Source organism: Zalophus californianus, chromosome 6, assembly GCF_009762305.2.
Source record: "Zalophus californianus isolate mZalCal1 chromosome 6, mZalCal1.pri.v2, whole genome shotgun sequence".
In the NCBI taxonomy this organism is placed as follows: Eukaryota; Metazoa; Chordata; class Mammalia; order Carnivora; family Otariidae; genus Zalophus; species Zalophus californianus.
In genome coordinates this window covers 24,701,081-24,726,620 of record NC_045600.1, presented here as the reverse complement: position 1 = coordinate 24,726,620, position 25,540 = coordinate 24,701,081, and the positions used below count along the sequence as shown (strand labels likewise).

Sequence of the window (25,540 nt, the reverse complement as noted above, 5' to 3'; positions counted from 1 at the left end):
CAGACCGCTGTGCTCCAGTTAAGCTGTGTGGAGGGACAGAATATACTGGCTGTATTAAGAAAGCCCCTCCCTGCAACACTGCTTGTGAGGCTTGGGTTTGGACCACGAACCAGCTCACTTTTTACTATAAGTAGCTCTAACCAAAGTCACCCTCTATAGTTCCACGTCAAGGAATAGAGGCCAAAATTCAACAGTAAATGATTATAAAGCCTTGTTAAAAAAAAAATCCTAGGGATCAGAAGTTAATGTAACTAATTTAACATAGAGTAAGAGAAGGTATTGAAAAGACAGAGCCATCCAAATACCTAGATGAACAAAAACTGACAGGTGACAAACAAATGCATGCCCCTTCCCACCTGGGATCTCAGAGAACAAATTCGCCTGGGGCTGGTATAAATTCCCAGACTGCTTGGCTGGTCTGGTAGAGTGAAAAAATGCACTGATGGTTTGCATCTCAGCTGATTGCCGGCAGTACTTATTAATGTCTGAGCTACAAGTAATAAAATTTCCCTTGCGGTGGCAGGGGAGGCTGTGAGGATCAGAGACAGTACAATAGGTCAAACATCTGGCACTATGCCAAGCCCTTACCAGGCACTTGAAATTCAGTTCCCTCTCGGTTCCCTTAAGATTAAAAGTAGCCCTGAGCCCTAATTTCCTCACTAACTCATTCAAATCAATAAGGAAGGAACTTACTAGAATAATGGACAAATTCAGAGAAAACAAAATAATGACTAATAAACATATGAAGAAAATGTTCAATCCAACTCAAAAAGACATGCAAATGAAAACAGTGACACACCATTTTTATTCTCAAATTGGCAAAGTTTTGAAAGTATTATCACACCAGTGCTGGCAATGGTGTGGGGGAGCAAGAACCCTCATACACTGTTGGTGGGAATATATATTACTACAATATTTTTGAAGAAAAACATAGCGATATCTAACACAAATTTAAATGTGTATATCCTTAGACTCTTTAGTTTGGCTGCTAAGAACCTTTTAGATACACCTGCACAACTATGAAAAGATAAATGTACAAGGATGTTCACTGCAAAATCTTTTGTAATGGCTGAAAATTGGAATTAACATAAATGTCCACAAATTAAAGATGGGTAAAATAATTTATGGCACATCTGTATAATGGAATAATATATAGCCATTAAAATGCATGGAGCACAACAGTCATAAAAATGGCTGAGATCATGCCATCTGAGACAGCATGAATGGACCTAGAGGGTATTATGCTAAGCCAGACTGAGAAGGCAAACACCATATGATTCCACTCATAAATGGAATCTTTAAAAAAATGAATAAGCAAACAAAAACAGAATCAGAATGATAAATATTGAGTACAAACTGTAGTCGCTAGAGGGAAAGGCGTGGGGGATGGGCAGCACGGGTGAAGGGGAGTAGGAGATACGGGCTTCCATTTATGGAATGAGTAAGTCACGGAAATAGAAAGCACAGCATGAGGACTGCAGTCAGTGACATCGGAGTAGTGATGGAACAGGACAGATGGCAGCTACACTTGCGGTGAGCACAGCATAACATAGAAACTTGCCAATCACCATGGTTTACACCTGAAACTAATGTAACATCGTGTGTCAACAATATGCAAATTAAAATAATAAATAAAATGAAATAAATTTTTTAAAAATGGAGTACATTTTTATGTGCTAATGTGGAAAGAAGTTAAGATATATCGTGTTTAGGGGCGCCTGGGTGGCTCAGTCATTAAGCGTCTGCCTTCAGCTCAGGTCATGATCCCAGGGTCCTGGAATCGAGCCCCACATCGGGCTCTCTGCTCAGCAGGGAGACTGCTTCTCCCTCTCCCACTCCCCCTGCTTGTGTCCCTTCTCTCACTGTGTCTCTCTCTGTCAAATAAATAAATAAAAAATCTTAAAAAAAAAAAGATATATCATGTTTAAAATATAAGCTGCTGAACAATTTTAGTCTGGTCCTATTTGTATATATAAGTTGTTCCTGTGCACGCCTGTAAATATACTCACATATCTATAAAAGAATTTCTTTTTTTTAAAGATTTTATTTATTTATTTGTCAGAGAGAGAGAGCACAGAGAAAGAGAGAGCGAGAGAGAGCACGAGCGGGGGGAGGGGCAGAGGAAGAAGCAGGCTCTGTGCTGACAAGGAGCCCGTTGTGGGACTCAATCCCAGGACCCTGGGATCACAACCTGAGCCAAAGGCAGACGCTTAACCAACTGAGCCACCCAGGCGCCCTGTAGAAAGAATTTTTTTTTTTAAGATTTGATTTATTCATTTGACAGAGAGAGATAGAGAGCAAGCATGAGTACAAGTAGGCAGAGTGGCAGGCAGATGGAGAAGCAGGCTCCCCACTGAGCAGGGAGCCTGACACGGGCTCCATCCCAGGACCCTGGGATCATGACCTGAGCCAAAGGCAGACACTTAACCGACTGAGCCAGCCAGGCACCCTATATAAAGAATTTCTCTTCCTTTCCAACCAGGGCCCGGCAGAATGGCTCCCACGAAGAAGGGTGGTGAGAAGAAGAAGGGCCGTTCTGCCATCAACGAAGTAGTGACCAGAGAATACACCATCAACATTCACAAGCGCATCCATGGAGTGGGTTTCAAGAAGCGTGCCCCTCGGGAACTCAAAAGAGATCTGGAAATTTGCCACGAAGGAGATGGGAACTCCAGAAGTGCGCATTGACACCAGGCTCGACAAAGCTTTCTGGGCCAAAGGAATAACGAATGTTCCATACCATATCCGTGTGCGGTTGTCCAGAAAACGTGAGGATGAAGATTCACCAGACAAGCTCTATACACTGGTTACCTATGTACCTGTCACCACTTTCAAAAATCTACAGACAGTTAATGTGGATGAGAACTAATCACTGATTGTTAAATAAAGGTATACAACTGAAAAAAAAAGAATTTCTAAGAAAACATATATAAGAAACTAATAGAAATGTGGGGAGAGGTAGCTCTTGACCTTTGACTTCCTTCTGTGCTGATCAAATGTTTCACTCTGTGCAGGCATTTCTATTTCCTCCAGGGTTGGGAGCCGGCGTGGAATGACAGCTAGAAGCCTCAGTACTGCAGGAGAAAACTCCCATTCACAACTTCAAGGGGCTTTCTGATTCTTTCACTGGCTTGGCCTTAGAACCTATGAAAGCTACTGTGTTCGTCACTCTCTTTCAATCAGGTAAAGCACAGGATCATCAGGAGATAAATTAGGGGGGCAGACGGACCGAACTCCCCAGGGGCAGCCTTAGAAAGAAGCCTCACATTTTTCCCTGCCCACAGGGACCAGATATGAACCAGGGGAGGCTTAAGTAAAAACATCACCAGTGTTCCACATGCATGCCTTCACTGTGCTCAGCACTAGGGGACTCCAAACACAGACAGGCAGTCCCCAGCTGAAAGACTGGGCTGGTTTTCCTAGGAAAAAAAAAAATCTCCTCCGCCAGGGGTCCTGGTTCCTGGGCTAGCTCAGTGCAAACATTCAACACATTCTATTGCTTATTCCTACGGTAGTTAATAGATATCATCCAAGTGGTGGGGCAAGGCAAGTATCATGAGGCAGCGTGATGTAAGGGTTAAGAGAGTAGACGTTAAACCAGCCTGCACCTTGACTCTGCCACTTACTAGCTTTCTTCCCTATGGCAAACTTCTTTTCCTCTCTGTGCCCCAGTTTCCCCACTGGCAAAATGGGGATACAACAGTACCTACTTCATAGGTTACTCTGAGGATTACATAAGATAATATACTAAAAGCGACAAGAACAGACTAAGTTTTCAATTGCTCTGATTTTTATTGCTGTAATCTTATAAAGGAGACAGGAGAGGCATAATATTTTCTACTCCAGCTCTGGGCTCAGAGCTAATTTTGAAACAGGTCACTATCCCACCTCCCTCGCCACCCCTCTCTGGTCCCTATCCAATGCTCTCGTGCCCCTAAGCCCACCTGTCACAGACCACCAGCCCTGCCTCCCATCACCTCCGCCTCTATCCCCAACTACTCCATGCTCCAAGATCACACCTCCGCTTCTTAACAGACCAATTCTTGTCCCTTTGGTACCAAAGATCTCAGCCTCCATTAGGAAGAAAGGGCTGATCCATTAGCCTTCTCAGAGGTCATTGTTTTTAGAGGAGTAAAATGAATTCTCACTGTGGGATTTCTAATTGTAAAACATGTAAGAGGTACAGGTCAAAGAATGTACCTGCTGGGAGTGGGAAGGAGGAAAAGGAGTTTTGCTCCCCTGTAGACAATCAGAACCTCTCAGCAATCTCTGCTTTATGCAACATATTCCTTCTCTCCACTGTCTACTTTTTTGAATTGAGATAAAATTAATATACCATAAGAGTCACCATTTTAAAGTGTACAATTCAGTGGTTTTTAGTATATTCACAAGGTTGTGCCACCATCACCTCTACCTAATTCCAGAACATTTCATCACCCCAAAGGAAATTCCCTACCTATCTGAAATCACTCCCCAGTCCTCCTTCCCCACCAGACCCTGGCTACTACTAATCTAGTTTCTGTTTCTATGGATTTGGCTATTCTGGACATTTCATATAATGGAATCATACACTATTGTGGCCTTTTGTGTCTGACATCTTTCACTTAGCATAATGTTTACAAGACTCATCCATGTTGTAGCATGTATCAACACTTCATTCCTTTTTTACGGCTGAATAATATTCCATCATATAGATATATCATATTTTGTATATCCATCGGTTGATGGACTCCCTCTCCATTTCTGGGCCCAGAGAACTCCTCAAAACATCAAAGATTTTCCACATAACCAGCTGGCCTGGAATGTCAGGGTTTCTTTCCACAAGCCCAAGATTTAAATCCAAAATTGAGACTTTGCTCCAACCCTTTGAAGAGGGCTGTCAGTCACCACATTGCTCACCTTTCCCAGAGGTGGGTGCACATCAAAGAAAAAGGTGCGGTTGATATAATAGCTTCCCATTTTTCCAAAGTGAGTCTCATCCCAACTAAAGGAGAAACAGAAAGAGAAATGAGAATTTTTAAATTATCATACAATCTGGGGTGGCTGGGTGGCTCAGTCCATTAAGCATCTGCCTTCAACACAGGTCATGATTCCGGGGTCCTGGGATCGAGCCCCACATCGGACTCCGTGCTAAAGTCTGCTTGTTCCTCCCCCTCTGCCCTTTGCCCCGCTTGTGCTCTCTCTCTTTCTCTCATTCTCTCAGATAAATAAAGTCTTAAAAATATATAAATAAATTATCATATAATCCAAATAGCCATAATAAAGCATGGTTAAAATTACAGTTAAAGCCAAAGACTATGGGGCACCTGGGTGGCTCAGTAGGTTAAGTGTCTGCCTTTAGCTCAGGTCATGATCTCAGAGTCCTGGGATCCAGCCCTGGGTCAGGATCTGTGCTCAGTGGGGAGTTTGTTTCTCTGTCTCCCTCTGCCCCTCCCCCTGCTTGTGCTCTCTCTCTCTCTCTCTCAAATAAACAAATAAATCATTATTTAAAAAAACCCAAAGACTATAAGTTTCAAGCAATTAATGAGAAAATTTGGATTAAAAAAATCGTTGACACATTGGGGCATCTGGCTGGCTCAGTTGGTAGATTATGCAACTCTTGATCCTGGGTCGTGAGGTTTGTTTTTTTTTAAAGATTTTATTTATTTGTTTGAGAGAGAGAGAGCACACATGTGTGCATGCGAGCTGGGGGAGGGACAGAGGAGGAGGCAGAGGGAGAGAGAGAATCCTCAAGCTGACTCCCACTGAGCGTGGAACCCCACATGTGGCTCAATTTCACGACTCTGACAGCACAAAACCAAGAGTCCCGTGCTTGACCAACTGAGCCACCTAAGGCGCCATGAGTTTGAGCCCTACATTGGGGGTAGAGTTTACTTAAAAAAAAAAAAAGTTTTTTTTGACACAAGTGATTTGAGGAAGCAAGACATCAGGCTGATTATTTTTTATTTTTTTTAAGATTTTATTTATTTATTTGTCAGAGAGAGAGTGAGAGGGAGAGAGAGCACAAGCAAGGGGAGCGGCAGGGAGAGGAAGAAGCAAAGAGCCCCATGCGGGACTTGATCCCAGGACTCTGGGATCACAACCTGAGCTGAAGGCACCCAGGTGTCCCCATCAGGCTGACTGTTAACTTTCTTTTTTTTTTTTTTCTTAAAGATTTTATTTATTTGACAGAGAGAGACACAGCGAGAGAGGGAACACAAGCAGGGGGAGTGGGAGAGGGAGAAGCAGGCCTCCCGCTGAGCAGGGAGCCCGATGCGGGGCTCCATCCCAGGACCCTGGGATCACGACCTGAGCCGAAGGCAGACGCCCAACAACTGAGCCACCCAGGCACCCCACTGTTAACTTTCATTTAGATAGATGAGAAAGGTTAGCAAATATAAAAATATATTATTTTTAAAATTATTTAAAATTATTTAAAAATAAAAAGGCCAACCAGTTATAAATTTAAGTGAAATCTATACTTATTCTGTAGCTTGAGTTTCTATTTATTTTAAAAGAGCAGAGTTTTTCTATAATATAGAAAGGTTTGTAGTAAGAGTTCTCTTCCAAGTTTGTTACCTTCTGACCCTGAGACTACTTTTGCTACTAGAAAGTAGACTACTATTGCTATTATAAACTACACCATGGGCTACTGATCAGTAAGAGCCTACAAACTACAGTTGTCACAGGGGTCTAATTTTGCGCATTAACCTTTTGATAATTAACTGCTGACTATGAGCTTATTATAATGAACTAACCAGTATATAAAAATTTAGTTAAGAGCCTATCTAGAAGCTATCTTCATTGCACAAATTGTTTTGCAAGTAAATAAGTGATTCTAATACATTAGCTTTTAAACACAATGTAAAAGTCTTGTTCTTCCATACAACCACATAAACCTTTTCACATCCTACACAAAGACTTATGGCAACAGCCCAGTTATGTAGCACAGCCTGGCCATTTTTGTCTGTCAGTCCCTCCCCGCAGCTCAGAAGAGCAGTTGCTTTCTAGGGACCAGCTATCCCCACGGCCAGCTTTTATAAGCAATTATTACCAACCTGCAATGTAAGGGGCTAAACATGCTTTCCCCAAAAATGTAGGGTTCTTTTTTTTTTTCCCTTAACTCAGTGGGTCCAAGAGATAGGCAGAAAAGTAAATCTACTATTTGCTAAACACTCTGCTTGACACGAAATGAGGACCGTGGTATGGTGATGTCAAAGAGAGAAATAACGTCCAAGCAGTGTGACAAAATAGACTTGCAGAAAGAAGAGAGATCAGTCTCAGCTCCACCACTTACTAACGAAGGCACAACCTGGCAGAGTCACCCTCCCTGGATCTCTGTTCTTGTCTACACAATGAAAACAACAAAACTATCGGCCATGTCCCCCTCACAGGGAAGCATTAGGACTCAATTCAAAAAACATATGTGAAAGAACTCTGTAGACCATAAAGTCCCGCACATATGTGGGGTGCCCACTGGGATTATGTACACTGTCCCAACACTTGTGGTTAGTTCTGAGGTCTGTTTGGAAACATGAGATTTTTGCTTCAAAAATTTCCCAAGTAAAACTAGTAGTAACATTCATATTTCTTCTCAGCTTCTATTGTGTTTGTGTTGGGAGAGACAATCCTCCCTGGCTCTCTCTTGCTCCTACAGACCTTGCAGGGTATGCCAAGAATGCCAGGTCCTGGCCACTCTTTACTCAGGCCATTTCTCAGGGTTATGTTTGCAGAAAACAACCTTGAGGGAAGAGTTAGCATCTCCCTCTGGGAAAGACAGCACTCTTCTTTACTGCTTATCATAAAACAGTGGATTCCCCAAGCTCAGTATCCCTCAGCTATGATACAACCCCCTGCATGTTCAGGCATTCATTCAGACCCATGGCATCACAGGGGACTTCGGGGGCAATAGGAATTGATGCCAACATGCTGATGCTCATCCTGCTTGCTGTGCCATGAGAAATAAAGTCCTTTGGCTCTGACTCAGTACTTTGTCGTCTGCCAGCATCCATAAAACAATGACAGGCTAACTTACTAGTTTGCAAGTTGGGTAAAATAAAATCCCAGACCCTGATAGTTTGTGATCACAAGCATAGGATGCTGAGACATACCTTTCTGTAAGAGAAAGGACAATGAGCTGGGGATGGAATGTGGTGGGCAAGGAAGGTAGCCGAGAGTCTCCCACTGTCCTACCTATTAATGAGGCTGAATGGAGAAAGAAACAGTTTGAATGTTGCCTTGGTTACTGCTCACTCTCTTCTGGGCAAAATAAGAAAGAGATGTGATCATGACAATGGGGCAGCAAGCCTAGCAGCCCCAGCCAAAAGGCAATATGGATGTGGCTGCTAAATCAAGGACTCTCCAAAGTTTACATAAATGGCGCCAGTAGTAAGGACCTTGCTACTCAATACAGAACTTTGGACAAAATGAAAACATTGAAAAGTCCTTGGGTAAGCTGTGCACTCAAGACAAAAGTAAATGTGCCTTGCTCAGTCGCTCACAGCCACTCTCTCCCTCTCTGTCCCATGATCCCTCCTCCTCTACTACCACAATCTCAGCTGCCTTAAAAGGAGTAAGATGATTAAAGGTGGGGGCCAGGTTTCCCTGTCCCTAAAGGGGATTGAAGGCCACACACATGCTAGTATGCTGGGGAACTCCAGAGAAAAGAGGGACTCAAACTCAGGGCAGGGGCCCACATCAGCTCACTCAATCCCATGGCGGGGAGCAGGGACAATCTGCTAGGCACAGGGGTTACCAGAGGTGCAGTGTGTACAGGGATGGAAAGGAAAGGGCCCTTAAGCCCAGGGGCTCACCACGGAAGTACACTGACACATGGAAGTATACTGGAAAGAAGGGGTGCCAAGTCTATGGAGGGGCTAAAGGAAAGAAAAAAGCTTCCTCCCACCCCTTGCATCCAGCACTCCACACTCTCCACTGGGGAATGGCATAATCTCCGGCTGGCTGCCATTGTAGTTACTGATGCAGGCCTATTAGACTCATAAGTTCAAGGGGGGGAAGCACCCAAATTCAACTGACAGGTTTGAGCCAAGCTCCCAGTGGGGAAGGGAAGGTAAAATGACCTTGTGGGTAGGGCCCTTGTACTATTGCTGTGGCTCCCAGCGTGAAATGTATAATGGCAAAGAGGATTATCCCATTCAGGGACTGCCATGTGGTCCAGGAGAAATAATATAAATTCCAAGAAGAGAAAGGGAAATCACAGCCTTTAAGACATAATGGCAGCTGGAGCCAAGAGAGGCCATTCTCCAGAATGACAGCGCCATCTGCTGGACGCAGGTACCAAGCACACACTTTTTAAAAATGGCAGCTATCACCCTACTGCTAAGCTTTTATAGAAATTGAGTGCCTGACAGATGAAGGCCTTAGGACTCTTTGGCTTAATATTACCACTTTGGGGTGAGTCAACTTGGAATATAAGCCTAACAAAAAGGCTCAACAGGCTTGCTCGTCAAATGGAAGTGAAATAGCTGGCCTGGCCCCTAGAGGCATCTTGACTTTATAAGAGGAGGTGGGAGCATCCACTTTGGGAGAAACTATCTTCCACTCTGCCACCCAAAGCAAAACCACTGGCTCAGCGGAGCCTTGATTCACAGAGGTTCCTCTCAAGGTTTATGCCTGGTTTACTGATAGCATCCACTGGGCAGCAGCAATCATCCAGTCCCAGTGACAATTCTGGAAAGCCAACTGCAATAAGGGTTAATGGGCACAATGGGCTGAATTGAAAGTCATCACCCTTGCCTTACACAATATTCCTGAGAAACAGACAAGTTCTATTTTTATTGGCTCTTGGGCTTTTGCCATTAGCCTAGCTTCTGGTGTGTCACCTGGAGGACTATATACTGAGAAAGTTAAGTCACCCCTCTTCAAGCCAAGAACTGTGGCAAAAAAATCATGGCTGCCTGTCAATGGGACAATCTGGATCACTCATATAGATGCCCACGGTAAGGGCCAGTATTCTGATAAGACTGACTGAAATCAAGCTGCAGATCAAGCTTGTACCAAACAGGCTACTGCCACTGCCACCAGCATTCATCAATGCTCCACACGTGGAAACACATCTACCATCATGGACTGGGCACAAAGTAAAGGACTATATGTTCCTGAAGCAGAAGCCATTACTACATTGTGGTGACTTGTGACTCCTACCAAAAGTTGGCCAATTTGTCCTGCAATAAAGGAGGCCACAAGCGGGCATTGGCCCTGCCTGCTCCAAGGAAACTGACTGTATTAGGATTTATTCCCCCCTCCGGGCTATTATTGGTACCTCACTGCTACTGACACTTTTTCAGGTTAAAGTGTTGATGATGCTGTTCCAATCCAATCATCTGACTCCACATATGTCAGTGCAGCACCTGAAACTAAACTATGTCATTCCAAACCATCTACAGTCTGACGATAGCGCACCTTTTTTTTTTTTTGCAATGGCCACATAATAATGAGCCAACAGTCTAGGTATCTGATGACATTCCACACTCCCTACTCTCCAAAGGCATTTGATATTGTTGAGCAACGAACAATTTTCTCAAAATGATTTCTGACTCTACTTCCCTCACCTCCTCCTGGTTCACACACCTTGGTAAAGCAGTTTAGTCACCTAATGCAGTCATCACCAGAAATGGTTCATCTCCTCTTGGCCACCAACTGGGTAATGATCAGGACAAAAGAGGTGGAGGATTATATAAACCTATATTTTGAAAATTTTAGATTCTTCCTGGACTATTCCTGGACATGATTTGTCTTTCTTTCCCCCTAACAACTCCAGATCAGTGGGGTGGGGGAGGGAGAGGAGATTCAAACTTAATCCACTATACTGATATTCATCCTGCTTCCTGCCCTGTGAGTAATGAGTCCTTTGTCTCTGACCCAGGAGTCTCATGTCTTCTGCCAGCACTCATGAAACAATAACAAGCTAATTTATTCACTTCCAAGTAGGATAGCCCAGTTTGGTAGCTGGCTTGCTTTCTGGTGGAGGAGTTCCATTTTTAACATCCCCTACACTAACTTTCTGGTCAGGGATACTGACAAAACATGTTATCACTTGTTGGCTAAACAAATTAACCATTTTCAGATTGTGCAAAACTTTTCCTCCTTCAAGCTGGAGACTTTTTATGCTTATCTCGTGAAATCTGAGTCCTACAAAATAAAACCTTTAAGAAAACAAGTCTCTCTTCACAAGATGACCCCAGACCTGCTTCCTGAGACCCCCGTCACCTTCTCCGGACACACAAATTGTCCCTGCTCCCAAGGATGATTTTCACCTCCCCTGATGCCTAGAAATCCTACAGATTGGGAACTCAGGCCTTAGGAAATTCTGTACTAAGATTTCCAATTCTCCTTGGAAGGTCAAGGCCACAATCTGAGAGACTGCTTCCTCGGATCCTAAGGAGCAAAAATGACTCCTCTCACAGAAACTGCACCTGGCCAAAAGTTACCTCTAGCAACCTGTTTCCCCTCCACCGCAGTCCCGCCCCTCCTCCTGTGATTCCCGCCCCCTTCCGTGCCCCCGGGCCAATCAGAGAGCGCATCACTCCCACCCGGTTGCCATGGGACCCGCCGAGTCCCTCCTGTCACTCACCAGATGTGTGGCGGCTCGTCCAGACGGTGGAAGCGGGTGGCGAAGGCCAGCAGCGTCACCAGGGCCAGCAGGGCCCACCGGCCGGCTGCCTCGAAACGCCGCGAGCCCCGAGCAGGCCGTTTGGGGCTCCGCGCTGTAGGCTCGGCGGCCACGTCCGGCCCCACAGCCCTAGTAACCTGGGGCCCACAGCGGCCCCGCCGGGGACGCAGCTCGACCCCTGCCGGGCCTCCGCGCACCGCCGGCGGCATCCTGCCCCTCCTCAGGATCGCCCTCCGGCCCGCCGACACGCTCGATCTTGGGAGCCGCCCCGCCAAGAAGTCACCCAGGGGCAGCTCGGGGTGCCCTGGGAAATGTAGTTCCCTTCGCCGGCAGCGGGCCCCGGGGCCCCGGCCTCTGGGCTGCGCGGGGAGCGCCGTCGCCGTCCGGGCCGCTAGAAGGCGGCTGGTGGCGCAGAGCATGACGGATCTCCCGGGCCCGGCGGGCCGGCCGGGGAAAAAACGGGCTCAAAGAACTGCAACTCCCAGCAGCTTCGGGAGGGGGGGCGGGGCGGCAGGGCGGGGCGAGCCAGACAAGACCTCAAAGATCGTTCTAGTCCAACCCCTCGCTTTACCACGACGGAAGCGCTGGTTCTGACGTGTCGGGGCCTCACTGGGCCTCAGTCCGCGACGAGTCGGAGAGTCCCAGGCGCGAAGTCTCCGGCCCTGGAAGAGGAGTGGCCGGAGGTGCGAGATGCAAGCGGGGAAGGTCTGTGCCGCACGTCCGGGGAGGGGGCGCTTACTGAGGAACACTGAGAAACCCAGGGGCGCGGGGGTCAAAGGTGCGCCGCTCGCCCCGTCTCGCGGCTTCCATAACGCACAACTCCCGGCATGCAGAGCGCCTCGCGGCCCCCGCTCTGCGCCTGCGCGGTGCCCGCTGCCCGCTGCCCGCTGGGGCTTGTAGTCCAGGGAGGTTTGGGCCGCCGACGGCTCGCGTTCGCGGCGTGTGCAGGGCGCTGTGGAGTCGCTGTACCCTCGCGCTTCACCTGTCTTTCACAGTCCTCTCTGTTAGGCTTTCCAGACGTCGTCCCTTGCCTCCCTCTTCCGTATAGCCCCGCATGCTCTTTCCCGGCCAGTCGGCCCGACGGGTCCTGTTAGCGTAGGGCCTTACCGGGTGGTTTGCACTTTGAGAGAGCTCCTGGGGCGAGGGGAGCCAATAGCACTTTAAGTCATCGCCGTCACCAGGGGAACTTCCCGGGTTCAGGCTGCACTCCCCGGCCCGGCCCAGAGCCCCGGGGTCATCTTTGGGGGAAGGGACCCAAGAATCTGCATGCTTAATAAGCACCCCCATGAGCCTTTTAAGGTCTTATTCAAGTTTGAGAACCACCAAGGAAGATGTCAGGCACATCGGGTGGAATATAGCATCACCTTAATAAGGTATAGCCCTCCCCCTCCCAAATGGCATTTTAGGAGTCTTTCAAAACGATTCGTGAGAAATGGTTTTAAAATAAAACCTGCTAGAGTGGTCAGAATCCATATTTGAATTGGAAACAAACTTCCTCCAGGAGTGGTGATGAGATGAATACTTTATTTGGGCTTAAAACTTGGCTCTACAAGTGCAAAAAGGAACACGGGATAGTTTATATAGTTATCACTGGTAGGAGGAAGAGCAGAAACTGCTCTCTGTTATTTTTCCTGATGGCCCATAAGTAGGACACTGGAGAACAGTGGCATTCACAGTGACTCTGTGGTCACCCTTAGTACAGGTCAAGATGGAACATACAGTAATTCGGTAAGGCATTTCTCCAGGGATTCTAAGCTAATGGCTGAGGCTCTCTAATGGTCCCATCCCTCGCCAGCAGTCCCTCCCTGATGGCCCTGACCAGGTAAGGACAGGGATGTACCTCTGAATAGGACATATCTAATTTTGGCCTCCTAACTCCTCCCCTTCCAAAGACACCTGCTGTCCATCACCTGCTCTCCATACCTGGACCATCTTTACTTTCCCCACAAAAGGTGCCTTGAGTACAGGCAGGCTGGAACTCCTAGGCCTGGAAACCAACCTGGGAGGGCCTAGGTTCCCACTGTGCCTCTGCCCACCTAGAAGACAGAATTGGTAGTTCAGGGATGGTGAAGGCAGGGTCACAGAGCAGTTTGGTGTGCTGACGGGTGCAGAAGGCAGAGGGAACTTGTGTGAAATGTCTGTAGTCGGAGGGATGGTAGACAGGGATGATCTAGAAATTCTGTTGTGTTCTCTCTCCCTAATCATATGGATACACATATGTCTCCCCAGAGATTCATGAGAGCTAATTACTGACAACTCCATCCTGGGCCCTGCTTTGAAATGCTGATCACTCAAGAAGCATGGGGGAGGTTAACCTTGAGTGTCTTAAACTTTAGATTAGAGGTCACACACTCAGCCTCCTTCAGCGCCTCAATAACAAAGATGAGAGAAGAGGGCCGGGTAGGGCACATGGCAGGTCAGAGGGTGTGCCCTGACTGAAGGGGGCTGTTAATTGTCTCTTATCAGTTGTTCCTACTCAGGAACCCAAGACTACTGTCTCTAGATCTTTTTAAGAAAAAACAGACAGTAGGATTTGTATATGAAACATCCTGATTTTTTAATGTTGGCAGCCAGTTGAAACATTTTTAAGTACAAGTAGACCAAAACAGAACACTGTGGGTTGTCCTCTTGTGACCTCAGCTTTGGAGTCAATGGGCATATCCCACAGCTATTTTTGTGAGACCAGCTGAGAACCTGGAGGACTGGTGGGTGGTGGGCTGAAAGAGATGGGCACCAAAGCATCAAAAAACTAGAATTCCTGGTCTTTCTGTCACTGCTGGGAGGAATTCAGCTGTCATTTTAAGGCAACCCTTTGTTTTACAGATGAGGGAGAAAAGACTAGAGAGTAGAGAAGGCAGGGATCTGCCCAAGATCATGTAGAGCTGGTTCCTGCCCTGGGACCAGACCCCAGGTACGCCAGCTCTCAGCCCACTGAACCACGTGAACTACTGCTTCAAAACCAGGACACCAAACCTGGCTCCACCAGGAACAGAAAAGGCTTCCCCCAAGTTGGAAAGAGACGCCCTTTCTGACCAGAGTCAAAGTTTCCCTGAAGCTTGTCTCGCCCAGCTTCCCCATTGGCTCATGGGATCCACCCCCTTCAGGGTTCCTCCCCCTACTCTGCAAGTTCTGGGAGAGGGGACATTCCCTGAGAGGCCAAGGGTCACCACGACGCCATGACTGAGTCTGGCAAGGTAAGGAGGGCACTTGCAGGCTGGCTGCCCCTTTGGGGGCCCCTTGGACCTCGGGGATGTGTGACGGCACAGTTTGGAGCTGAGGGACCCCACATAACTCCCAAGGCCTCTGACCCAGAGAGCTCTGAGTCGGCCTGAGGTATGGAAGGAGGCCTGGCAGGATGGGAAGCTCCCTGGCTGAGGCCAGTGGGCTCCAGGGGCAGGGGACCCCACGAGCATGGGTTAACGGGCATCCTTATCCTGTCTCCTCAGCCCATCCTCTACTCCTATTTCCGGAGCTCCTGCTCATGGAGAGTTCGAATCGGTAAGAGCTGGGCCTCCGGCAAGAGCGCAGCGGGAGGGGATGGGGGTAGAAAGAGCCCTGAGTGACAAGCTGGCCAGGGACGCGGGGGTCTTCTGCCAGACAGGGCACCTCCACCGAGGAAGTCCAGCAAAGGGCGGGGGTGGCAGGAAGGTCTCCCGCACTGCTCTCCAAAGCCACTTGGCAGCCACGCGGGAAGCAGGCTCACAAAACCCAGAGGTGCTTGGTAACTGGCCCGGAACAGCTGGCCTTGCTCAGTTCTGATCTTATTTCATCTGGCACATTAAACAGAACTGGCCCATGTCAACCCCAGAGGCTTTGAGGAAGCAGAACGTGGGGCCCTCCGGTGTAGCCCCAGCTTGACACAGCGCTTGGCAAAGATCATAGGCATCGCTCATACTGAGGGAAAACCATGCTGAGTGTTTTTATGTACATCATTGCATTGAAACCTTGGCAACCCTAGGAGGGAGGGATCATTATTGTCCCCATTGTACAAGTGAGGAAACTGAGGCATGGGGACGTTAAATGACTTGCCCAAGACTATGGAGCTAGCAAGAGGCCGAGATGGAATTCGAACAGCTAGTCTGACTCCAGAGTCCGTGTTCTTAACTACTGCACTATGCTGCCTGTCAGATGGGGAGACTGAGGGACAGGGGCTCATTAATTCATTAAGCTCCTTGCCCAAGGCCACACATCTAGCAAATGTGATGGAATCTGAACCCAAGCAGTCTGCCTCCAGGAGTCTGGCCCTCACCGGGAAGCCATCCACCATGACCCTCCCCCACCCCACCGTCACTTGGTATTTGCTGGAATCAGTAGGCAAGCGCACTGGGGTGCCAGAGGACACATTCCTCTGAGAAGACACCTCCCCTGGGCCCAGGGCCTCTGCCCTAGCTGGCCAGACGGGAGCCACTGGAGTGCTGTCTCTGCAGGGCCCGCGTGGGCCTGGCCACTTGTCCACAGTGGGGCTGACCAGTGCTGAGGAGTGGCCGCGCGTCTCCCAGGCTCTCTTCAGCCTGCGACACGTCTCCTCCTCCCTCGCTCCTTTGCCTTCACCTGAGACCAGCCATCCCTATGTTTCAGTGCCTGTCTGCATGTATACACACACACAATCTTACTTGGTTGACCAGGGAAAATGATCCAAGGGCAGAGAGAGGAAATCTCCCTGGGAGTGACAGCAGATGCTGTGAGACCACCAGAGAGCCCTGATGCTCTGCTTGGAATCGGTAGTCGACAACTCAGGACAGAGAAAACAGATGAGAGTGGGATCCTTCTCTAGCAGGTGTCACCTGCTTGTGTGTGCACTTTGTGGTCACCTGAGCACCTTTCCTTGGCCCCTGGACGCCTTCATGAGGGAACAGTTGCAAGTCTCCAACAAATAAGCCCTGCTCGCCCCTGTTTACGGCCCTGGAGGGGGGCAGAGGTAATCAGGACACTTCCCTGCTGCCCTCCAGGAGCTCCTAGGCTGCCCGGGCACATGCCTGGGGTGCGGGGTGTGGAGAGTAAGGCTCTGAGAGTTCAGGGGCAAGAGAGCCGGAGCGTCAGAGACCTGAAGTGGGGAATGGGTGGTGACTCGGGAAGCTGGAGAGACGGGGCAAGGCCAGGCTGGGCCTTGATCACCTAGCAGCGTGGAGAAAGGAGCCTCCCTCGGCAGCCTCACGTCGAGCCAGAAGCTGTCCCCTGACTCTGCTGTCTCTCGTAGCTCTGGCCTTGAAAAGCATCGACTACGAGACCGTACCTATCAACCTCATAAAGGATGGGGGACAGCAGGTAAGGAGACCGCCCGTAGGCCACGATGTGGGAGGGGGAAGTCTTGGAGAGGGACCCAGCAGAGGGTGCAGATTTCTGCCCCGCCAAGAGGTGAACCTGCCGGCTCTCCCAGTGGGAGTAAGGGGGGCAGGCTGTGCAGCACGAGGAGCCATGGGAAGGGCCCAGGTTCCAGGCCCCATGCCACAGCCTGGTCTCTCGGTGCCTGACCCCAGGATAGTGGGCAGCGAGTGGGTCCTTGCCCCATGCTGGGCCCTCTGGACGTGCCCTGATGGCCACAGTGTGAGGTACAGGGAAAAACACATAGCCAGGCCATTGGGGTGAATCCTGGAGCTCAGCAGCCACTGGATTTGGGGATACGGCATGGATCCCCTAGGCATCTCTCTGGAGCCAGGGCCTTCCCCAGGGGAGGGAAGTGCAGGTGGGCCGCAGGCCTGGGGTCTTCCTGCTGGCTTGGTTCTGCTCTAGCCAACTTGGGCCAGGCTACCTTGCTCATCAGTTCCTTGTCTCCACAGTTCTCTGAAGAATTCCAGGCACTGAATCCAATGCAGCAGGTGCCGGCCCTGAAGATTGACGGAATCACCATTGGCCAGTCAGTGAGTGCAGGGTCTGGGAGGCCCCTGGTGAGAGCGGTGCCCTGAGCGAGAGGCCCTCACAGCCCTTGTTTGGGTGGCCAAGCGCCTGGCCCTTAGTAGGGACATGATAAGTTATTGCCAGAGGGAGGAAGGTTGCCAGGTGGTTTGGGGAAGCGAGGGGAGACTCTAGCCTCTAGGGAACTAAGTTCTGCAGGACGGGGGTCCAAGAAGAGCTCCTCCCTGGGGGAGTTTTGGCTTCATGGGCTCCAGCTGAGGAGGGCGAGGAGGAGCTTGCTGGCCCTGTCACTGTGGTCCAGGGGTCTGCATGCCCTCCCCATGCCTCACTGCTCCCCTCCAAACAGCTGGCCATCATTGAGTACCTGGAGGAAACTCGGCCCACTCCACGCCTCCTGCCGCAGGACCCGAAGAGGAGGGCCCAGGTGCGCGTGATTTCCGATGTCATTGCCAGTGGCATCCAGCCTCTGCAGGTGTGGCTCTGGACTTGCACCCCTGCACACCTCTTGCATGCCTCCCCCCATGTGCTCTTACCTTTAGACACGCGGAGTGTGAGGTGCCAAAGTGGGGCACCCAGCTTGGGAATGGGGGTGGCGGGAGCACAGGAGGAATTCTCAGCGGCTTAGACCTAGACCATGTGGCAGAGGGGTAAGGGATCCCAGAAACTATTTCCCCTGCTGGGTCCCCAGCCGCATTCTGAAGAGCCCCAGGTTTTCCAAGGACTAGTCCAGAAGTGCTTGGGGAGGGGTGAGGCCAAGTGGCAGCGGGGGAGGCAGAACAGCATAGCCCAGGCCCACCCCCGCCTTTAACCGGAACAGCCTCCCTCTCATCTGTTCTGTGTTCTAGATTGAGAGTCTCAACAGATTTTATTTTTTGAAGTTTTCACTGGTAATAATAATAATAATAATAATAATAAGTATTCAAACAGTTCATCTGTGTTAACCCCTGACTTTGCAAATGAGGAAATCACCCCAGAAATGTGGAGGGACTTTGCAGAGTCATTCAGCTAAGTATGGCAGGGTAAGCACCAGGGCCCGGGCCCTCTGACTGTGCACTGGACCCCCATACCCGAGTTACCTTGTCCTATTTAACAAAGGAGGTTGGGGCAGACGGACAGCCCCATTTTACAGATGAGGAAGCCAAAGCTCAGAAGTGAAATGGCTCAGGGCGCCTGGGTGGCTCAGCCGTTAAGCGTCTGCCTTCGGCTCAGGTCATGATCCCAGGGTCCTGGGATCGAGCCCCGCATCGGGCTCCCTGCTCGGCAGGGAGTCTGCTTCTCCCTCTCCCACTCCCCCGGCTTGTATTCCCTTTCTTGCTCTCTCTCTCTCTCTGTCAAGTAAATAAATAAAATCTTAAAAAAAAAAAAAAAGAAGTGAAATGGTTCCAGGGTTGTAAGGATGGAACCAGAGTCCAGATCTCCTGGAAGCCAGTCCTATGCTCCTCCTCCATCCAAGCCCCACCCCTGTGCTGTGCCCGTGTGTGTGCGCACGCACACACACACACACACACACACACACTCGCTCTCCTCATGAGGAGCCATGTAAGGGAGACGCATTGGATGCAGGGGAGATGGGCCTCAGGTCATGGCCACACACCTTAAAGCCATGGCAGCGCCCTGTGCCCCGACCCTTGCGCATCTCTGCCGGGGCCACAAGCTTCCAGACCACAGGGTCCATTCAAGCAACCCGAGAAGGTGGCTGCTGGGATCACTCACCCCCTCCCAGTGCCCTGATGGGGAGAGGGGGCTCATGGAGCCCAGGAGAGGACAGATGGACAGCCAGGGGTGGGTGGGAACCGAGCTGCCCTGAGGGGGCTTGGCTGGGGGTCAGGCCCAGCCTGGCTCCCAAAGCCAGTCATAGCTTATCCTTGGTTGCGTAGAACCTGTCCGTCCTGAAGCAAGTAGGACAAGAGAACCAGCTGACCTGGGCCCAGAAGGTCATGCGCTCTGGCTTCAACGGTGAGTCCTTCCCCCTGCAGGCTGCCCTGTGACCACTCAGAGAAATGGCCCTTGTGCCTAGGGCCCTGGGCCTCTGACTCAGCCTCCCAGGCCCTTTGCTCTTGACCATGGCATGGGTGAGGGTAGGGGCGTAGGGCTGAGGAGGTAGTAGGGCTGGATGGCATCCAGACCTGGCCTCAACCTCGGGCACTTCTGGGAACCTCAGCCCCGAGGCCCACAACCCCTTGGAGCAGGAAGGTCCACCCTTGGCCTCACTGCCCACCCCAGCCAGGAACCGAAGACCAGTAACATGCCGGCCCATCCGTGGGAGAGCTGCTGCCTCGGCCAGTGGCCAGCCTTGTCCCTTCTCGGGGAGGGCAGGACAGCTGGGCTTGAGGAGCCCAGGGAAACATCATCTGTCCCCACACCCCCATGAACTCTCTCCAGATGTGGTTGGCACATTCCCTTGAGCCCACATGCCCCAGCCGGTCACTCAGATAGCTGCCCATTTCAGAACTGTGGGGGCCGAGGTCCATTCTGCGCCCAGAGTAAGATGATTCTCGTGGCCTCCCCACAGCTCTGGAGCAGATCCTGCGGAGCACAGCGGGGAAGTACTGTGTGGGAGACGAGGTAAGCCCTCCCAGGCCTTCGCACAGGAGCCTTCTCCCTCCACCCCCAGGGCAGGGGCAGGTCAGAGAGCTTCTGGAGGAGGCGTGGGGGTGGGGAGAGGGACCAAGGTCATAATTCTGGTTCCAGGGCCCCCCTACCTCATCCTGAGTTGTCTCCTCCCTGCTGGGAGCCCTCAGTAAGTGCCTATGATGGTGGTTTTTAACAAGCGTGGTAAGATCCACTGAGACAGTCCAACCTTCTCTGGCCACCCACAGACTTGGTTGTCAGGACAACTGGAACCTGGCCTGGGAGAAGCACAGCAGCTCTGGGGACAGACCCAGACAGGCCCAGGGAGGGGGAAGAAGAGAGAGGTGGGGCAGGGGGGATGGGGTGGAGGAGCCAGAAGCAGACAGGAATGCCAGGGGCTGGCGCCCCAGTGGACACAGCCAGGCCAGCCTGTGAGTCCAGGGCACACACCCTGAGGCAGACCCCCCAACCCTCTTTCAGGTGTCCATGGCTGATCTCTGCTTAGTGCCTCAGGTGGCAAACGCTGAAAGGTAAGACAGAGCCCCTCCATCCTCCCTCTTCCGCCTGGTTCCTCCCCTCAAGCCTCCTCCCACAGTCAGGCCCTAACTTCAGCTACTGGGAAAGCCCCTCACGCAGAGACTCTCCCAGACTGGCCAAGGAGCCCCCCTGGGCCAGGCCTCCCCGGCTCCTGTGGCCTGGAAGAGCCAGGCGGAGGACCTCAGTGGAACGCCCCCTCCCATGCCCATCACAGTCCCTCTGATACTGTCTAGCGTCTGCTCTTAAGAGCTGGTGGCTCATCTGGTGGACACCCCTAGAAGAAACCACCCCAAGAGTCTGCTCCCCCCGACGTGCCGTGTCCGTGCCTGGCAGGGAGCTCTCCTCTGCTGTCCTCCATCAGCCCTTCGGTGAGGCATGAGAGAATACCTCTCTGGAAGGCATCACACCAGGCACCGTTGGGACACGGAGATGTTATGCCACATTCGCTGCCCCTGAGAAGCTTATGACATGGGTGGAGAGATTATCTGTGTATGTAAATGGCGAGCCCTGTGCCTTACATGTAGTAGGTTCTCAATGAATCGCCTTTACTTGGAATTCGAGCAGTAGCCAACAGAGATGCTAGGCCATCCTGCATGAGACCCACCCATCCCCAAGGCTGCCTGTGAATCAGGCCCCCATATGGCTGGACAACTTCTGGCCCTTCCCTGGCCAGCCCCCAGGGCCTCATCCAGCCGGCCTCTGTGCGGCCCTCGCCGCCCCCAGGGCAGTCTCCCTGTGCCCCGGCAGACCTGGTGTCGAGATGGTGTTAGACAGGTGTTCTCTGCCCTGCCACAGGTTCAAGGTGGATCTCACTCCCTACCCTACCATCAGCCGCATCAACAAGACGCTGCTGGCCTTGGAGGCTTTCCAAGTGTCTCACCCCTGCCGGCAGCCAGACACACCGCCTGAGCTGCGGGCCTAGCTCCCCAGCTGTGCCCCATGGGTGAGGGGGCAGGGAGAGGGTGCAGGAGCAGAAGCTGAGGGGGATGCTGAACAGGCCTGGCAACAAGCAAGCCCTAACTGGAGAAGCAGGAGACCTGAACTCCTTGAACTTGGACTATAGCCCTGGATCTGCCTTCCCACTGAACCTCCTTGTGCCTCAGTGCCCTCATCTGTCCAGTGCGGGTGGCATGGGGGAGAGGATCCTGGGAGGGAGGGAGGCAGGAACATCACCGGTCATCTATGTCGTGGGGCAGTCGTGAAGGTGAGGTGAGAATGTAGCCTAAAATGCTTGGTGGGCTTGGCAAAGAGACATAAGGGAGCCGGCGCGCCTCTTCCCATGCCCACAGCTGTACCTGACTCCAGAGAATGCCCACGCTGAAATTTGATAATTAAACTGAAGCCCAGGCCTCCAGGTTGTACAGTTAAGGCTGAGCTGCATTCCAGAAGATGAACACTCTTCCTAGCTGGAATCCCCCTGCATCTGGGCCAGGAGAGAAAAAAGTCCAAAAGCCTGCCAGAGAGAAGCAGACCAGATCCAGAAGAGAACAGACAGAAGCGGCAGGAAAGGAAGCATTTTGTGACCAGCTGAGTTTGCAGGGCTAGAAGGGTACCAGGAAGTGGCCCACTGGAGCACGGAGGGGGAAGCTGGCGCCCTCAACCCAGAACAGCCCTAGGAGTAGGCCCTTGGAATAAATACAGTCATGAAGGGCCCTGGGAATCAGAGGCAGGCTCCTCCATGGTCAGCGTGACCCGCCACTGCCCAGGCTGGCTCCGGACCCCACGCAGCTAGCAGCTTGCCTTGAGATGAGATACCTTCTGGGAGTGGAACAAGATGACTTTTATGTCCTGTACCTGAGATTTCATTTCCCCTGCATGGCTAAGGCTTCAACAGTGAGTTCAGGTAGATGTGTCTGGCTCACATGGAAGCCACCACTCTCAGCCATGAGTCCCTTTTCTTCAGCCCCGACCCCAGGGCACCTAGTGCTCCCAACCTCCCGGGCTCCTTTGTGGCCTTTCTTTCCTGAACTTGGGTTCTAGGCTTTAGAATGACCAAAATGGGCCACTCTTGTTCCTGAGACGCGCTGGTCCTGGCAGAGAAAAAAGCACAGGGCGTTCCGTGAGACACAGCAGTGTTGGAGACTCGGTGGCTCCCCCTGCCCTGCCGCCATCTTTCCGTCCACTTACTCCAGGCTTGCGCGGCTGGGTAAAGCTCCCCCCCTGCGCTCTGTCCAGGAAACCTTGACTCAAGAGACTGATCTCCTCAGCGCTGGGATCAGGACTCGCACCTGATTTAGACATTTGGAGTTGAAGGTGATTAAAGTCCCCATAGATTTTAAAGACACCAGCTTGCAGTGAGCCTTCCCCGGTGACTTCCCCACCTGGGAGCTGGAACGTGTGGCTTTGTGACTGGGAATGTGGCAGACGTGGCCGTTGCTCTTCTTGAACTCCTGTCCCTCACTTACCCTGGGAAATTTCCTTGGCCCCTTGGAACTCTCCCACTCAGCATGGTTAGTCTGTTACCTGTCTGCTTGTCTGTCTGATCCAAAATGACTTCTAAGAGTTGCCGTATTTCGGCTCAGGTCTGCTCCTGGATACTATGAGAGTATTAACTCGTTTAACCTGGGACTCTATCAGCCATCCTGAAACTGGTGGCAAAAGCCTAATGGATTGTAAGGAAATCTAAACCAGGTAAAGAGGTGATACAGCCTGTTGTCAAAACATTCTAGAAACCATCCCTCATCTGTTGCACAAAACTCACTTCACATATTTTTCTCCATAGTTCTGGTCCTCTAGTTCAACAGGACTTTTCTGGTATATTCAGATGTAAATTGAAAATCAGCTGTGGGTAGATGGGAGGAGAGAGAACCCATGTTGGGGGGTTTCCTCTGGGCTCAGCAGAGATCCTTGGAGTCCCATTTCTGAGGCTCTCCTTTCTAGCTGACTTTCCCTGGACCCCACCCCACCCCCAAACTCAGACAAACCTGACCTTACCCCACAAAAACAGAAATGTGTTCAAGCCAGAGAAACTCATCTTGGGCTCCTCTGAGGTGACTCACCTGGAACGTGCTGGGTTCCTGCAAGCACCCCACATCGATCCTCTGCACCACTCAGAGGGAGTGACTAAACCTTTGTGGCTCTCGGCTGCACTGGCTTTAGGACAGTGGCCCATCCATCCTACCTCATGATGTTTCAGTAAAGGAAATTTTTGTGTTTTAAAGCTAGAACCTAAACCTCGGGAGCTCTCCACACAGCTGGTAGCACCACAAGCTGGTCTTAGGCCCAGGGCTGGGGACCACCCCTGCCACCTTCTTCACCCAGACCTGAGGAAGAGTGCCTGGGCTCTCCAGGGCCTACAACGACTCTGGGTGTCTCCCGCAGCTTTTGGCGGACCAGGCCTGTGAGGAAGTGATGGAACTGGGGGGCTGCAAGGCAGGCCCGGGGAGCCACCAGCTCAGGGTAAACTGAGGGGTGGAAAAGGAGTGTGGAGAGGGGCTTTGGATGCACAGAGGACCAGAGTATATGAGAAAGGAGAGTGGTCTGGTTTAGGGGCTTGCAGTTTTGAGTCAGAATGAGGCTGTCACTCTGTGTTCCAGCCCTGGGCCCTCCGAGGAGTCCGGGTCACCAGCATGGGCAGCTGACCTGCTGTTGAGGGGTGTGGAGACCCGAGACTTTCCTGGCTTCAGCCGTCCTCATTGGGAACCCTCCTCTGGGGACCTGTGGCTGGATATATGGGAGACAGGAGAACTCTCTTTATTCCTAGAGGAACTCAGCTGTGCTCTAGGGAGTAAGAGAATGCAGCATTTCGAAACCATCTTCCCTACATGAGAGCAGAGTTCCCTCGAGCACCTCTAGGGCTGCACTCCCGACCCCCCCGTTCCCCCCGTGCCATGCAAGGGGACTAGCCTTGCTCCTTAAGCGCTTGTTAGATAGAAACCCGTCCCTGTACAGCCATGGCTGGCAACCCCCCCTCCTGGAATGTCTCTCCTCTTTGGGGGGCCCTAGAAGATCATGAAGGAGCAAATATTTCCCTAAGTGCTAAGACTGGTCAGATCGAATGGCTCCAAGGCTTAGCAATAATTAGACTTCTCTAAAGGGCTTTGAAAACTACCTCTTCTGTGACTTCCTTATGTCTGCAACTAAGTTCTTGTCTTCAGGGGTCAGAGGTATTGCTCAGTTCAAAACCATCACCTATTTTGGGGACATTTTCCAATAGGGGCTTCTCTCTACAGGCTGAGTGGGCGGTAAAAGTCAAGTCCTTCATTCCCACCTCAGTTGTCAGATCCTTGACTCTGGATGTCGGAGGTCACAGGGAGACCTGATCTGCAACCACAAGAGGAGTGGCCACAGGGGATGACGGGCAGATGCTGGAGTGGCCTGATACTGCTAATTAGGTGCAAAGGGTTTTTCACCACTATAGAGGTAGGAAGTCCTGGCAAATACTTCAGAAGGATGAAAACAGGAAGGAGAAGCTGCCGGGAAATACTTGAGCACAAAGCAAAACATACAGGATTTTGTTCCAAAGCAAAATACATATCCATTAGGGCACCTGGGTGGCTCAGATGGTTGAGCGTCTGCCTTCAGCTCGGGTTGTGATCTCGGGGTCCTGAGATGGAGCCCCACATCAGGCTCCCTGCTCTGCGGGGAGCCTGCTTCTCCCTCTCCTTCTGCCCTCCCCCTTCTCATGCTCTCTCTCTGTATCTCTGTGTCTCAAATGAATAAATAAAATCTTAAAAAAAATACACATCCATTAAGGAAAGTAGTTAAGCTTACTGAACATGCCGGTGGATACACATACTCGTAAGGACTCATTGTATCGGCCCCTCCTAACTTTTAGACATAACTTATTTAGTTCTTGATTCCAAAGTCACCAGCAGGCATCATTCCACTTTGGGAGAATATGTGAACTAACATGGCTGTTGAGTTTAGCCAGAACCTCGTAGGTTAAAGCACATCAGACTGAATGTAATCCCGAGCTATGTCAGGGTCAATGAAATGACAGGACTGCCCTTCTTTTTTTTTAAGATT

General features: G+C 50.9%; 2 protein-coding genes across 10 annotated transcripts in view; one reads left to right on the top strand and one right to left on the bottom strand.

Moving 5' to 3' along the window:
* POMT2 (protein O-mannosyltransferase 2) overlaps positions 1–12,049 on the bottom strand; it is a 42,279-nt gene extending 30,230 nt beyond the window's left edge. For all 4 annotated transcript variants that reach the window (XM_027570010.2, XM_027570008.2, XM_027570009.2 and 1 more), the window contains exons 1-2: positions 11,573–12,049; positions 4,900–4,984 (exon numbers count right to left, since the gene is read on the bottom strand). In XM_027570010.2, coding sequence (XP_027425811.1) covers positions 4,900–4,984; positions 11,573–12,030 — 543 coding nt within the window. In that variant the 5' untranslated portion in view covers positions 12,031–12,049. The remainder of the gene's footprint in view (positions 1–4,899; positions 4,985–11,572) is intronic.
* A 78-nt stretch (positions 12,050–12,127) lies between these two features.
* Positions 12,128–25,200, top strand: GSTZ1 (glutathione S-transferase zeta 1). 6 transcript variants are annotated; one of them, XM_027570017.2, is made up of 9 exons: positions 12,128–12,294; positions 15,058–15,109; positions 16,809–16,876; positions 17,389–17,469; positions 17,811–17,936; positions 19,342–19,420; positions 19,977–20,029; positions 20,516–20,565; positions 21,368–25,200. In XM_027570017.2, the coding sequence occupies exons 4-9, from the start codon at positions 17,419–17,421 to the stop codon at positions 21,492–21,494; spliced, it is 486 nt and encodes a 161-aa protein (XP_027425818.2). In that variant the 5' UTR covers positions 12,128–12,294; positions 15,058–15,109; positions 16,809–16,876; positions 17,389–17,418; the 3' UTR covers positions 21,495–25,200. The 6 variants fall into 6 exon arrangements, with proteins under 6 accessions (XP_027425818.2, XP_027425814.2, XP_027425819.2 ...); XM_027570013.2 differs by having other exon boundaries at positions 12,183–12,316; positions 21,368–25,199; XM_027570015.2 differs by lacking the exon at positions 12,128–12,294 and adding an exon at positions 14,437–14,522.
* Positions 25,201–25,540: the final 340 nt, after the last annotated feature.

Excerpts from the sequence above, each read along its gene's own strand:
- GSTZ1 (XM_027570012.2), top strand. Across the intron at positions 17,470-17,810 it reads GAATCACCATTGGCCAGTCA|CTGGCCATCATTGAGTACCT; the intron begins GTGAGTGCAGGG and ends CCCTCCAAACAG. Across the intron at positions 20,030-20,515 it reads AGTACTGTGTGGGAGACGAG|GTGTCCATGGCTGATCTCTG; the intron begins GTAAGCCCTCCC and ends ACCCTCTTTCAG.